The sequence below is a fragment of the Camelus dromedarius genome, chromosome 4 (genome assembly GCF_036321535.1).
Source record: "Camelus dromedarius isolate mCamDro1 chromosome 4, mCamDro1.pat, whole genome shotgun sequence".
In the NCBI taxonomy this organism is placed as follows: domain Eukaryota; kingdom Metazoa; phylum Chordata; class Mammalia; order Artiodactyla; family Camelidae; genus Camelus; species Camelus dromedarius.
Window position 1 is genome coordinate 65,042,530 of NC_087439.1, and position 16,136 is coordinate 65,058,665.

At 36.3% G+C, this 16,136-nt stretch overlaps 1 protein-coding gene across 13 annotated transcripts in view; it reads right to left on the minus strand.

Moving 5' to 3' along the window:
• Positions 1-16,136, minus strand: part of UNC80 (unc-80 homolog, NALCN channel complex subunit) — a 190,501-nt gene that overhangs the window by 93,922 nt on the left and 80,443 nt on the right. For all 13 annotated transcript variants that reach the window (XM_064485009.1, XM_064485007.1, XM_064485012.1 and 10 more), the window contains exons 23-26: positions 15,786-15,998; positions 12,221-12,356; positions 9,351-9,484; positions 4,214-4,379 (exon numbers count right to left, since the gene is read on the minus strand). In XM_064485009.1, coding sequence (XP_064341079.1) covers positions 4,214-4,379; positions 9,351-9,484; positions 12,221-12,356; positions 15,786-15,998 — 649 coding nt within the window. The remainder of the gene's footprint in view (positions 1-4,213; positions 4,380-9,350; positions 9,485-12,220; positions 12,357-15,785; positions 15,999-16,136) is intronic.

The window sequence follows — 16,136 nt, forward strand, 5'->3', positions numbered from 1 at the left end:
TCCTTATTTCCCATAGTCATATACACACCTCCTTCCTCTTCTTTGAAGATTTGATATTGTCACATATTGATTTTGTAAAAGTGAGATAAAGAAAGTTTTCAGGGCTTAAAGTGATGATCAGGAAGGGGCCATTTCTTAAGACAGGAACAAGATTTTTTACTAATGATTTAAGGCATAGCTATTAATATTTTTAAAAGTCCCAATCAGGGAGATTGCATTTTAGCCTAAAGTTTCTTACTCACAGGGTAGCTAGTATGTGACTGTGACAGAACTTGCATTGCTCCATAAAATGTTAATTAAGTACGGATTTTAGTGCCACATAAAGAAGCCTGGAAGAATTCCTATTGAATAATGTGAAATGTTTCATCTCTGACCTATTCTTGCGATTGGGAAAGATGGAAATCATCACCACTCAGCTGGCAAAGGCCTCATGGAGCTCCCTGAACACATCTGGATAGAATTTCACATTTGGATAGAAATTCTTGCAGCAGAGTTGGATACACTCCACAAGGACTATAGACCAGAGTGCTCTGTGTTAATTATAGCACAAAACTCAACCACTGTATTTTTCAGGCTTCACTGTATTATTTCTAGGTTTAATTGAGACTTTGTGACCTACCTGAAATGTATTTGAAACTTAAGAATATACTTATCATTTTTAATAACTATTAATCCAATTTCATCTCAAAGTAGATTGGGAAGTAGAGAAAAATATTAAAGAAATAAGTTTCAAAACTTTCTTACAGAGGCACACTTGGCATTCTTTGCCTGATTTCATGATCTTTTTTCATCCTACAAATATGGCAAAATAACCCCAAATTAATAGGATCTGAAACAAATTTAATTTTGAGAACCTCTTCTACCACCAAAGATAATGGGAGACATCCTACAGCACTGAAAAATTAATGTTCAGAATTACGGCACTGGTTATTTACAAAGGATACAGCAGTTAGAATTCAGATTTGGCATAGTACACAAGAGACATCAGTTGAGATTGTACACCATCGAATTTTAGCCTTTGTTTCCATGACAACGAGAACTGGTATGAAAGTGAAACAAATTCATCCAAATTGGATAAAACATCTCTTTTCCCTTTTCTCTCAGTATATCCACAGTATATTCATTAGCAAGTCTTGCTGGTGCCACACTTTAAAATATCATTGGATTTTGAAAGCTGCATCACCTACTCCCTGGACTAATATAACTATGAAACTCCCTCTTACCCTCACTCCCGCAGTTCAATTCATCTTTCAAATACATAAATTATAAATACAAATATTATATCACTTTTCTAGTCAAAGCCTGCTAACAACTCTCAGACACGTTTAAAATAGAATTACATTTCTAACCACATTTATAGGCCCTATTTATTTGCTCTTTGCCTGACCCCATCTCCTATCACTTTTCCTCCAACTCATTCTGTTGCAACCATGTTGAACTTTTTGCCCTTCTTCACTTGCTCCAAGTTCATTCCTACATCAGAGCCTTGTTCTGTTGTCTCTGCGTTTTGTATGCCCTTTGTATGACTGGCTCCTTCACATCATACAGGTCTCAGACCAGTCTCACTTATGGGGCCCGTCTGACTACAATCCCTCCCACTCCAGGTCACTACTAATTCTCTGACTCTAATTTGTTTTCCTTCATACTATATATATCTAATTGAAATTAATGTTATTCACTATTACATTATTAACTATTAGCTAAGATAAACTAAAATATATGTGGGAAATTTTCCCTGTTCATCACTGTATTCTAGGAAACTGTAACAGTGCCCAGTATATACTAGGTGTTCAATAGATGACTGCTGAATGATCAGACATGTCTTGGTGTCTGTATTTTAGAATGCCAATCTTAGTTTGTATTTGGAATATGGATAAAATGATTGAACAGAACTTGCTTGGAGATTTTAGGCAGACATTTTTAGTTCTAAGGATTATTTCATGTTAGTTTTCCTTTGCAGGATCCAAATTGTCCTCAGGCTGTTTATTTCAAGAACTGACATTTTTAGATGTTATACAAACAGATGGTATGAAATTTTAAATATAATTTTAATAATTTACATTAGCAGGGTCCCTGTGGTCCCCCTTTTCACATCCGCTTTGGCAGCTGGTATCAGCTTGTGAAAAGGGTTAAGGAATATTTAGGAATCTTTGGGAAGGTTTTTGCCAACTGGTAAAGGACATTTTATGAATATGTTCTCTTTTTATTCATAGTTTCAGTTTCCTGTTCTTCATTTATGATACAAATTTCATACAATCACATAGCCATTCTATGAGGAGAAAAACTCTTTGTGTATTGAATATTAAAGGCAATTTACATGAACGATAATCATGAATTAAAGTGTTCTTAAAAATTAATGAGGTCTTTTTTTTTAAATGGTGTAGAATTTACTCTGCTTAAATTTAACCATGTCAGTATTAGCAATAATACTGACACAATTAGAAATAGTATCTAACACAATACTTTGGGGAAAAAAAAATCCCTGTGGGATATGTTTAAAACATGGAAGTGTCTTATCATCTGCAGTTATCCTTTCAGAAGTACCAGTATCTGAAAAAGCCTTGACTTGATACTTCATACTCAGAAATTGCTAAAACTTGGCTAAATCCTTCCTGCAACATGGCTTCTATTAAACCATAAATTCAAAACAATATGATATGATTACTTGCATTTTTAAATGTCATGACAACAATATGACCTTGAAATATTAACAAGTTTTTTTTTGAGAATATATCCATTCCTTACAAAATTTTAAATATTTTTAATATGTTGTGGCTTCTCTATCTAGGGCTATTCCTTTCAGAATTATGCATTCCTTTAATTATCATTTATGGAGTCACTGTCTGCAGGACACTAGAAATTATCCCAATGCATAAAATTGTCTTTGACTCTTTTTACAAATGTGCTGATGTTCTTTCAATTGGAGTTCATCATTCAAACATTGAGGGGCAAATAAATTTGAGAAATAGAAAAATCAGGTAGAGAAGTTGACAATTCAAAGGAGACTTTAAAGAGCAACTTAAAATTCTGCAATCTCTAACTCATATTTAGGATTTTCTGCATAGGTTCTAATTTCTATGCTCATGATATATAGAGATATATATATAAGGATAATTGTTTATTGTGTACTTATTATGTATCTGGTACTGAGTTTATGTTTTACTTGCATTGTCTCATTTAAAGCCCTCAACATTATAATGTGGTAGGTGTTATTAATCTAATTTTACAGAGAAGAAAATTGACTTAGAAAGTAAACAGCTTGGATAAGGTCACATAACTAGTCACTCTATTTCATTATCTTAAGGTGCACATTTTTTTACATTTGAACATATCTAAAATTGAGATTTGTCTTACAATTGATGACATCTTAGGATAACCTGTGCCAGGCAGCATTTGTGACACATTTGCTATTGCCTGTGTTCATGTGAATATCTAAAGCACTGGCAACAAAATATAAAAAACGGGTGCCAGTGTTTTTTAAGTCCAAGGAGTCAAATGATAGCTGGATGGAGGAGCGGGTAACGTGGTAAGTCAGATGCGTTTGGCAACATTACTGAAGCAGGAACTGAAGGTGGCTAGCTTCATAAAATTGCACACTGGCTTAAAGTAACTAACACCAATCGCTTTACTTCTCTTATAGATTTATTTAAGAAATGATGTATTACTAATATTCAGATGGCACAGAGGACATTATCACATATAAAAACACAGACATGGACAATTCTGAGTTGAAAAATGATTAAGAATTTGAACTCTGAATTGAAGATGGTTTAGAAAAACTTTAACTTGGATCATATATATACTGATACAAGATTATATATACTGATAATAAAAATCTATGTCTAATTACATCTGAAAGTTCTCTCAATAAGAATGAAACATACATTAAGTGATAAAGTATTGCCTACGAGCTGAATGGGGAGTATTTTTCCTTTTTTATTAGTATATAAGATAATGGTTCATCTTACAACTGATGGCATCTTAAATCCAATGGGATTTGGAGAATTTCTGAGCTGGAAATAGAACCCAAGCCTCCCTGACTGCAGAGTCCAACCCCTAACCAGTGTGACTGCCTACCTCATTGAGCAAACACAGTGCTGTACAGAGCCAAAAATTCTGGACTTCTTTTAGTGCACAATTCTGCCATTTAGACCCCAGACCAAATGCCCTACAAGAAACCCTGAAAGATGAATTAATTTTTGCTTTTCCATACCTTTCTTCTCCTCAACACCTGCATCTGATTTGAGGGTGTGGCTACTACTGTGAAGGGAATCTTTTGAGTCTTCATTTTCATCCAGGACCCCAGCAAAGCTGATCTTCCTCTCATATCTGTGCCGGTCTAGCTCAGGATCCAAACGAAGTCTGCAGCTTTCCAAGTCCTGAAATAGCAGTGGGGAGCACGTGAGTGCTGGCATCTCCCCAGCACTGCACTGGTCTTATGGAGAACCTCCCTCCATGAATTGCACCCAGCTGCATTTAAACAGCCAAATTCCCTCTTATCTAATGCCAATTGTAGATTGTGGCCATGAAAACATTTTCCTTAATCCATAGGTTAGGGATTCAGTCCCACAGGACTATCTCCATTTCAGCCACCAACTGCAAGCCCAGATTGTTAGCTGTGCTTCTGACCAACTGGCTATAAACCGAAGGTTCCAACAACCTTGGGTTCAACTGATTTGCTAGAGGGGCTCACAAGACTCAGAGAAACACTTTGCTTACTAGATTACCAGTTTACTACACAAGGATATAATCAGTAACAGCTAGACGGAAGTAATGCCATAGGGCCAGGTATGGGGAAAGGGTGTGGAGCTTCCATTGCCTCTCCAAGGGCACCCCTTTCCCCAACCTTCATGTGTTCACCAACCAGAAGCTCTCCGCACCCTGTTCTTTGGGTTTTTATGGAGGCTTCATCCCATAGGCATGACTGATTAAATCACCGGCTCCTGGCAGTTGATTCAACCTCTAGCCCCTTTCCTCTCTGTGGAGGTGAGAGGGTGGGACTGAAAGTTTCAATTTTCTAATCACTTGGTTGCTTCCTCTATCGACCAGCTGGATCCTTAGGTGATTTAGAGGCAATCCAAAAGTTACCTCATTAATATAACAAAAGACACTTTGATCACACTCCAACATTAAAGAAATTGCAAGGGTTCTAGGAGCTCTGTGCCAGAAACAAGGATGAAGACCAAATACATTATTTCTTATTGTACATTACAATATCACACAACAGAAATAGAAAACAAATACAGAGATGATGTTGGAGTTAAATCTTGAGGATTAAGTAAGATTAGCTTGGCAAACAAGGAGGAAAAGGCAGTTCAGGCTTAAGGAACCTGATGTGTGAGGCCAGAGGCTCAAAACAGGATCATACACTGGGGGAATTTCTCACTGTCTTCTAGGAAGACTTCAGTATAACAGCGGATCCATCACTATCTGCTTATGAACAGAATGATCCCACACACTAAAGTAAACCTTGGGGAGTGTAAATATTTAGTAGTTTGTTTGACCTGTGAGGCTCCAAGTTGAACATTTGAACTGTTCTGTGAATGGAGTCTTCCTCATGCTGAAGATCATATTTAATCATTAACCTCTAAAACACTTTCAGACCTGGTAAGTGAAAAATATATAAAATGCTAACTTTATTTTTATACAGCATTTTTCCTAATTATGACATAGTAAGCCCTCAGATTCGAATAGCACGGAAAACAAAAAATAGTTTGAAAAACTCAGTTTGCACTAAGATGAAAATCTTATGCTTTTAATTGTTGCTAATAAATGAAACTTTAGACTCTACATATTGTTTCTTCTTTTCCCTTTGAATTAAGAATAGAAGTTATGCTTTGGTATTCAGAAAATTATATCACATCTAGAAAAATAAGGAACTACATGGAGTCTATTTAACATTGTCAAAAAATATTCTAGGAATATAATTGCTTCTCTGAAATTAATCCCTTTTAGGAAAAAAAATAACCAACTAATTTCTATTTTGGTAGCCACATTTAATTAGACTCATTTCTTAGTTGGGACAAAAAGTAATACAAAACAAGTCTGGTTCTCAAAAGTAATCTCTTTCAACTTCCACTTTTATCTACTTGCCAAAATCCCACTTATCTTTCAAAGCTACATTCAAATGTGAACTCTTCCAGGAAGGTTCTTCAGATTTTTCCAGTCCCTTATTTGGCCAGCCCCGGCCCTCTGCTCCTTTCTTAAGTGTGGTGTTTATGCATTGGTTTTCCTGTTATAATATATTCATCTCTGGGTCACGTCCTCTCCCATGTCTGGAACCATCGTACCACCTTGCTCAGTCTTACTCTCAAATATTCATCAGTCTGGTCTTCATATATGTGAACTGTGTTTTGCTTCGGATTTTTTTTAACTTTAGGAACATTTGGAATCCAGCAGTATATTCTTTATAAACTGATTTGTTAAATCCTGTTGGTACAGTTTCTAGCACAATCTTATACAAAAGCATCCAATATGTTGTTTTCCCTAATGAGGGAATATAGACGCCTGGAGACTGCCTTACTGTCTTTATTATTATGGACTCATATCATCATCGGATGAGAAATAACTTCTTTTAATTCCATGTTGCTTGGTCATCGGTTATTGGTTTTACTAATTCAACTGGGAAACATTTGAATAGACTGGCAGTTTTATAAACAAAATTCTGTAAAAAAATTTCTTTGTTGTTCTCAGGTTTGGAAGTTAATATTTAGAGAAAAATTTGATTATTATGCTTTTCAGATGATGAATCTTGTAAAAAATGCTTTTTCCATTTTTAAATATTATTTGTATGGTTTACAAAAAGAGTGAATAAAAATGCTATCAGAAGTTACTTTTTAGGGGGGGAGTATACTAAGTTGCATCTAGGGATCTATGTGGGAAAAATTTGTTAAGTCAGTAAAAATACATTTTTAGCAACATTTTAAAATCTTTTGATATCATTTTTCCTTTTACCTCTGTTCCCCACCAATGAGTGGCCTCCTGGGATTTCTTGACCCTATCAAATTAACTTTTATTTTAATTATCGTACTTCAGATATTTTTGCATTCTCTTCTACACTTGGAATATAACTAGGACTTTTTCAAACAAATATTTCATAGGGAAATATCTTTTATTTGGAAATGGCCTTATGACATTTCTACCAGAAAGACTTTTAGTTGGTGGAAAGTTTCTGTTCCCAATTTTCTCCCATCTTCAAGCCTCAGATCCCAGAATATTTTTAATTTGAAGTGATTATTTTACTACCTTCTACTTTTATTATTCTATACATTAGAGTAACTTTTTTTTTACTGCTATTAAAAATGTTCCTGAATAAATAAAACATTCCAAAGGTCTATAAATACCCTTGTAGCAATGTCTTGTTAAAATTTTAAAATATTTCATCTTGGTGGTATTTATGCTGAGTCTGTTACAGTCACTATTGAGTACAATTTCTTAAAAAACAACTTCAAGTGTTTATAGCTTCTGTGTTGGTAAAACAGTTTTATGATACTATTTTTTCTACAATAGTTTAAAATGTGACTTGAGTTTTCTTCACCATCAAATACGGTTAGGTATATTAAACATGAGAAAAAAGTCTTCCCCATTTACTTTATAAAGGTCACATCTCAACACAAAATATATATCTACACTTGACAATGAAAATCCTAGTGTAATGAATAAAAGATTTCTGAGACCTAGTGAAAGGCAGTGTAACAGTGAAAAAGTTCCTCTTATTGAATAAATGATTGCAGGTTCTGTTTTTGCTTAATTTCTTGGCATTTCCTACTAGTCTGCTAGGTGGTTATACAGTAATTTTTAAAAGATTTGATTGATTTTTTTTAAAAATAAAATTTGTTACAATAATAAGGGACATTAAACTATAGTTTCATAGTGTTGAAAGGAAGAACAAAAATAACTGTCAAATTTTAAGGTTCCTATTTTTTAAAAATCATAATGGGCCAAAATGGTGACCATTGAAAATCTGAACACTTAAAAGTAGGTATGTTTCTGTGCTTTTATCAAGGCTTTAGTATAATTAGAATGTTACAGGTTAACACTGACAGAGGCCTACAGATCAGACATTTTCTCATGCTTGACTTTAAACTAAACCCATCTGGTAAGTGGTGGTTTTGATTTGGTTTTATACAGTAGTCTCAATATAATACTGAAGGTGACAATTCAGAAAAATAAAGGCCCAGGATAACATGAAATTAAATAAAGGTAGAAGGAAGAACTCCCCTTTCCAATATTTAAATGGTATAGTTTCACAGTCCAAATGTGGATATGTTTCTCTTGAAAACATATTTTACCTATAAGTATTTCCATTTTATGTTTTAGAGTGTGAGGAAACAGGCTGTCCAGACATGGGAAAACTGGAGTTAGAGAGGCACTTCTCAGGAATACCAGAGCACTGATTCTTCTGTTCCCCCAGGACGGGGGTTCAGCCTTCTTCACATAGAGTTTGGTTAAAAAAGCAAGAGAGCTGGTGGATTGTAAAATTCACCTAAATGAAGGCATGTAGATTGTTGGTATGACATTTTTCTGGAAGAGCAGTGTAAGTCTTGTGTCAAGTTGGAAAAAAAAAAAAGAATTTCTCTGGTTCCTCAGCTCTGGCTGTGATGAAGAACCACTGGAAACTCTGTGCCCCCTGGAGAACTAGGGGCCAAGGAGAATGGGCTCTAAGGTGTGCCCCTGTCCCACACGCTCTGCGAAGACCCCTGGCTCTTGTTAGAATTTGTATCCTAAGTTACACAAATCAGGCCCTGATGATACAGGGTTGTGTGTATGTGTGTGTGTGCGCGCCTGTGTGTGTGTGTGTGTGTGTGTTTCTGTGTATGTATGCGCATGAGAACATGTGATTCTTTTCTGCCCACCCGCATCCATAGGAAATGCTGCAGGACTAACACACATGTTTGGAGATATTTGCATGCTAAACACGTAAGTCTTTTCACCTATAATTGAAATGAGAAAACTCATTGGAAGCACATTTCTACGTGGATTTTTGAGTAGTTATTATGAAGAAAAAAATCTGTCAGTGATTTCTGGAGAATGCTGGCCATAAAACTCCTTATAGTTTGTGAAGCAAAAACACCTAGAGGTTCTTAGACATTCTTAGGATAACTAACTGACAATGATTGATCCAACATTTTACCCAGTGGTGCTATCTTTAGAGATTTCAAGGTCAATTATAGGTTTTTTTTTAATAGAGAAAAAAGATTTTTCTTTTTATGTATGAAAATCCCTTGGTTGAATTTTTAAACTCTATGATACATTTGGCCATTGGAGATTTGAGGAAATTGTGAATCCTCAAAACCTGGCCACATGGCTAGACTCTCCAGTTAGGCTGATCATCAATATGTTTTGCTTACCACCAGAGGCTCAGTGCGTGGTCTGGGCAGGCAAGAAAAGGTCTCTCGCAGGAAGGTGGTAATCTCCAGGAGAAGCTGGCATGCTGCCATCTTCAATGCAAAGGGGCAGCCACATTTGGAGGGGTTCACAGTGCCTAAAGAATGAAAGAGTTCTTTTATAAGTAAATAAACCAATAAAACATAGAGAGAGGCACGGTTTGATGGACATAGCTACACATGTGTAAAATCAAATTGCATATGAGAATGTTACCTCCACATGTCCAAAATGAAATTGCATATGAGGATGTTACCTATGCATGTTTAATTTACCTGGTCCCTTTAGCATAATCTATGCATTACCACACCCCTCTGTTTTCCTCCTTTGCAATTCTATAAGGAATGCCTCAGTATTAAAATATCAGTCATTAAGAACTAAATTGTTCTCCTCAAGGCATCAGAGAGTAACAAAATGCAGCTCTACTAAACTGGAAAGCCTTTTAATGAAAACAGAAATAGAAACCAGTCTTGCCAGATTTTCACATTGTTGATCAATCAGATTTAGACAAGGTACAGGGCTGTCAACTAGATTTGGAACTACTAGATTTGGTACTTCCTTGGTCACCTGTATAATACAGCCTATACAAGTTAGCCTGTCATATTAAGGGATAGCTGTACTAGAATATGCAGATATGCTCCTTTGCTTTGAAGAAGACCAGTCTTTGAATGAGTTGCATCTACCATAGACCAACTAATGGGTTTTGCTCTAAAGGGAGATGATGGCCAAAGTGACACTATAGAGACTTTTTAAAATCCTCACAATTAGTTCTCAGATACATGACATCCCAAATCATGGAGAAATATATTGATTACTTATCAGTGTTCAGAAAACAAAACCAAAGTCACGCCTCTCATAAAAGAAAGAAAATAGTTATCTATTTCCAATGAATCAAGTTACCAAGCAATCACTGTATCACTGCATATTAACATTCCTAAAAACATTTCTAAAATGTTTCCTCTGTATTTGGCTTCCTTAACTGAATATTATATACAATTCATGGTTTATATTGATAGTGGGTGGAAATGATAGTCCTTCTGAAGATATCTGCCTATTGCTCCCCAATGAAAATCATTATGTTTTCTACAGAGGTAATATGTGGCTGAGGATACTGCCACTTATTAAGAATGGAAAACACTAATTCCTCAAGAATTTCCAGACTGATAATTTGCTTACACCATGATTATTTTTTAAACGCAAAGTGAGCTATGTATTGACTTGAAAGGAGAACTAAAGCAGACATTCCAATCTTATACTCAGTGAAGGCTACATGACTCTAGAAATTGCCTAGGTGTGCAAATGTTTTTAAAAAATAATTGAATACTAGATATTCAGTATAAACTTCTAATGCTGTCCTTTTAATCCTGAGGTTATCATTTAGATACTTCTTGTCAGTCCTTGGTCTTAGTCCAGGATCTCTCATTACTATCATCTGAAATATTCTGTTACAAGGATTGAGTTATACATAATCTCACCAAAAAGCTAACATAACAGGCATACCATATTGGCCAATGATACTTATGTGGTCTCATGGAGATGCGAGACCATTCTGGTCTATGAAGATACATCCATCTAATGTTGCTTTGTCTCCTCTCTGTTCTAAAGGACCCCAGGAGATCCAGGGCAGCTTCGGAATTCTTCTGACAGGCACTCACTAGGTTCTGGGATTGCTGGATAATCCTCAACTCTTCCTATAAATCAGACCCAATTCTATGAGTCATTCTAGGATAGCTGAGACTCCTGTGAACTTGAGGGAATCTTTGGGGCCAACTTCCATCATTAGATTAAAAAGGCTAATGTCAGAATTTGGTGTTTTGTCAATAGCTAAGTCAAAAAGATTTTCTCTGACATGATAAGGGCTGAGAAAAACCAAAATATGAAAAAATGCAAAAAAAAAAAAGTATTGGTATGAAAGTGGAAAAAAACCAATACATTTTCTTTGATTATTATTTAATTCTGTTCAATATTACACTGTAGACATCCTTTTACATTTCATGCTTATAAGGATGAAGTAGGTTTGGCATCACTTAACTAAGAACAATCCTTAAGACATAATCAGGGTCTTAGTTTCAAACCATTAAAGAAGGGTAAAAGGAAGAGGTTTCACTGTCTTCCTTAGATAATGATACTAATTCTATAACCATGTTGGAATTTGATGCTCCACAAAAGGCAGTGGTACACATACACACAAGTTTGTATGGTATAGAACACACATATGCACAGAATGGTGTTGAGAAGGATGCCCAGGAATCTTCTTGTCTCTATTCTTCTATGATGGGGCTCAATTATAATTCTAATAAATAAGTATAGTACATCAGACATTCACAGTTTTAACAATTGAATCTTAATATTTCAATTCCATGTTAAATACTGTAATATTCTCTGATTAAATATTTCAATATTTTAGTGATTTGGGAAGCTTTTCATTCAATTTTATTTGCTCTAATCCTTTTTAATCTCTAAGAGCAACAATAAAACACAAAAACCTGACCAAACCTCTTCCGGGACAGTAATTTTCCATAACTATGTTTTCTCAGAGAGACCTAAAACTAATCTTTGCATAATATTAAGAGTCAGAGACTACAACACAATGGATGTTCCATATTGCCTGAAACTCTTTGCTCCCGTCTACAGTCTTCTCTTTCTGGTCCTTGCTCTCTCCTTGTGTGGCTTTATGCACATGCTTCACATCCATGCACAGGGAATAGGGGAGAAGGTGCAGTGGGGAGACATGGGAAGGTGGTAAGAATATGAAAGAGGAAAGAGAAATATTACGTGCTCCTAAAGCAGAGGTTCTTACAAGCAGGGGTTCTTGTAGTAAAGGGAGTCTCCTTACTGTCATCTAAAAAGTCTTCCTCCTCATCCTCCTTTCTCAGTCTCCTCTTGGTCTCCTCATCATAAATGAGACCCAGCAGGTTGGCTGGGCTCTCACTCTCCCCATGGCACAGCTCATTCAATCGGACGCCAATTGCCTACCGTGGGAAGAGAAAGAATGAAACAGCACAAGGCATGTCAGACTGTAAAATAGGCTCTCACATTACAGAGGTCATAAGCCACCAATTAATGGGAATCATTTCCAGGATAATCCCCCTTTGTATGCCACAGTGTTGTCACCACCACGTTCCCCAACGTGGAAACCCCGAGAGGGAAGGCGCTGATGCTGTCTCCAAGGTCAGTTAGTCTGAAGACTTGCGGGAGCTGGAATGATATTTTTTTATTCTCATACAAATTTTTTTCTGAAAATATTTTCATTCACTCAAAGGTCATTTATTTTATAGGTCTCAAATAAAGGAGTATGCAGTTATTTTTAACGAGGGATTTTGTTGCAGTAAAAAAAAAAGTCAGCTCCTCGGTGTTCCTGATTAGGCTATTTTATGAGAAAGGTACTGTCATGCTAATGAGTTTAGAGTCTAGCATGGGTTCTGGTACTGCAGTTTTATTTGTATCTGTCATTAAGTACACGATAAATGGCTTTCTTTGTTCCCCCCTCATGATACACTATGAATTAGAAAAAAATACTAGCTGTTCTTCTGAGAGCATACCCGACATCACATTAGAAATATGACTTTCAGATAACTCAGCACATGGGCAACATAGGCTTTTACAAGAAATTCACAAAACTAGTACTTGCTATCTATTTTTCTGAATCATCATGGATTGTTGTCTGATTCACCAACAGGAATTTTCCAAAAGAAGAGACAAAATATATTACCTCTATCTAATGCCTTTTACGTTCCAATTACATACTCTATGCAACAAAAGAAGAGACACATTCTTAGGAAGGAGAGTCAAAAAGTTAAAATGAGCACTGAACTTGGAGTTCGAAAGTTTTGGTACTCTGCATTAATAAGGACAGAGTTCCAGCTAATTTTTTTTCTTTCTTCCTGTATCATCCTTTCCAAATATTTGGAAAAGTCACCAAATTCTGGGCATGTAAGAAATTAGACACACTACTAGAAACTCACAAAGATATGTTCAGAACTCTTTAAATAAAAACACAAGTTGTTTGAATGTCTTGGCTATCTGAAAACAAAGAGGTCTTCTAAAACTATAGAATTAAGGGAGGAGTAACAAAAACCACATCAATGAGTTCTCTCTCTTTTTTTTTTTCTTTTTTTAAGGGGGGGAGGTAATTAGGTTTATTTATTTATTTTTAGAGGAGGAACTGGTAAAAAAAAAAAAAAACCACATCAATGAGAAAGAAAGCACTGTAAAAAGATATTGCAGCATCCTAAAATGTTAGCTGCTTACCTGAGAAGTTTTAAGCAAACAAAACAAAACAAAAACAAAAACCACCACCTTAACAAAAAGCCTTCTCCTGATGCTACTATTTTGAAAATCCTCTGTAAAGAAGAAGACATGAAATTCTGAGTCTGGAGTGGAGCCAGTAAACTTAACAGTGAGATTCAAAGGGGAAAAAATTTTACATTGATCCTTCCAGAATGCTGATACTAAGCAATTTAAGTTAAACCCACAGTTTGTAAAGCTTAAAAGGCTGCTCAAAAAATGAACTTGTTTGGGATAATACTAAATATCCAAATAATAATTTAGAGCTCTGTATCTCTTCCAAGACTAGAAGAATGCCTTGGGGATATGTTTATTCCTCCTTCATTCATCAAATATTTATTAGGTAATTTGTTAGGTATTAAATAAAACATAAAGTTGAATAAATTGTTATAGTACATCAGTATCTTTGTTTAATGTGCCCTAGTAGATTATAAACCCTCATAAAGAAGGATCACTGTTTGGCAATTATGAAAGTTAGAAACTTTGGAAGACTCGCTCGAGATTGATCAGCAACCTTGAACTGGGGTTCAAACACTGGACGTCTGTCTCTGTCTTTTGCTGTTTCCCTAAACGAGCTTACAATCTGACTGGAGAGGTAATGACGTATCAAAATAACACATTAAGTGGTAAAAGAAACTGAAAGCACTTTCTTGGTCTAGAAGAAGGAGAGATTAGATTCACTTCAGAGAATCATATAAAGTCTCATGGCTGCAGATTGAAGAATCAGTGTTTGCTCTAACAGGGAAGGGGAAGAGAGGATATTCCAGATGGAGAATTCCAAAAGATCTGTCTTCAGGGAAATGCACTGATGTGTCCAGACACTGACAAATAAGCCACTCAGTTGAAGCAACATTTTGTGAGAGGAAATAACGTGGCTGAGGGCTTGGAAAGGTAGATTGGGACCACATCCAACAGTTCTTGAAGTTGGACTTCACTTTGCATTCTGAAGAAGGATGGAAGGTAGCTTTTGAGTGCGGAGAACCCTCATCACTCTTCTGAGGGAAACTGTACTAGCTGCTAGAAATACGCAAACCATATATCCTGCTTTCAAAAATTAATGTAGTAACTTATTATTACTGAGTATCTCTTAAATGCAAAAGATTTGAGATAAATGTTCTTTAGATATATTAGCTCATTTGACCTCATCATCCATAATCTTGGCGTGATGAGCAAAGGTTGTGGAGAGAGCAGCAATGCCAGGCTAAGCAATTTGGGTTTTATCCCAAGGGAAAAGGAGGGCCACTGAAGCATTATAACTGAATTAAGAAACACAGTCTGATTTGCATTTTAGGCTAATTACTGTGACAGCAGTTTGGAGAATGAATTGGAGGGAGCAAGTCTGGAGGCTGGGAGATAAGTATGAGTGTTCTGGTTTTTGATGGGCTATGACATTGGGAGATCATTTTACTGGCAGTGTGTAGGATGGGTCAGATGAGGGAAGACTGAGGGGAGGAGACCAAATAGGGAAACACTTTAGTCACACAGATGAGAAGTAACAAAGATCTGACCTAAAGGGCATCAGTGACATGGAAGAGGGGGAATCAATAAGGGAAGGAGGTTTAGAACGTGTTCAAAGGCTGTCATCTTAGATAATGGTGGTACCATCAATAAGAATAGGAAGTTCAAGATGGGTTGCAGATGGGGATGTGTTTAAACGGAGAGAAAGATTTTATTTTGCTTTGATTCATTTCAGGACATTAAGTGAATGCCTCCAAAGTACAGTTGGCAATGCTGGTCAGAGTTCTGGGAAGTGCTTTGGATAGAGAAGTGTGTGCCACTGGCATACAGGTAAAAGTTGAGAATACAGGAATAAATGTAATCCTAGTGGAAATTATATGGGAAGGAATGATGCGATCCTGAAAATGTCTGAATCTGTAGGGAGGAAAGAGACAGAGGACCAGGAAAGAAGGCAGAAGAGATAATAATGTCTAACTTTGTAGATTTATTGGGAAGATTAAACAAATTAAGTTTATTTGCCCCGAAAACGTTTTGTTCCGTTCCTGGTACATAACAGATATTCCATAAATTGTCTCGCAAACAAACGGACAAACATAAACACAAAATTTCTTCACTTCACCCAGCCTAATTTCTATAGAAGAAAATCAAAAGCTCACGTCTCCCCATTGGTAGAAGAGCTTGGCAGCATTCCACTGCAGCTTCTGGTTCCGCTTGTTGCCCACAATGGGAGATCGTCCCCTGGAGAGGCCTTTCTTGGTGATATTCACATGATGTCCTTTCATCCACTCTGGCCAGTTGCCACGGTTGCAGCGGTGAACAAAACGGGCACATTCCAGGAAGAGCGCTGCTCTGGCGACCACAGGCGCTTCCTGAGTAGGGTTGTTAAGGAAAGAGTAATGTGGGATTAATGAACAGTAAATTGACCTTAAAGGGAATGACCATGTGCTCGTAGTTTATCTGAGTCTCCGTATTTTGATTTAGTTTGGCTATATTTCCCAGTGTAGTGT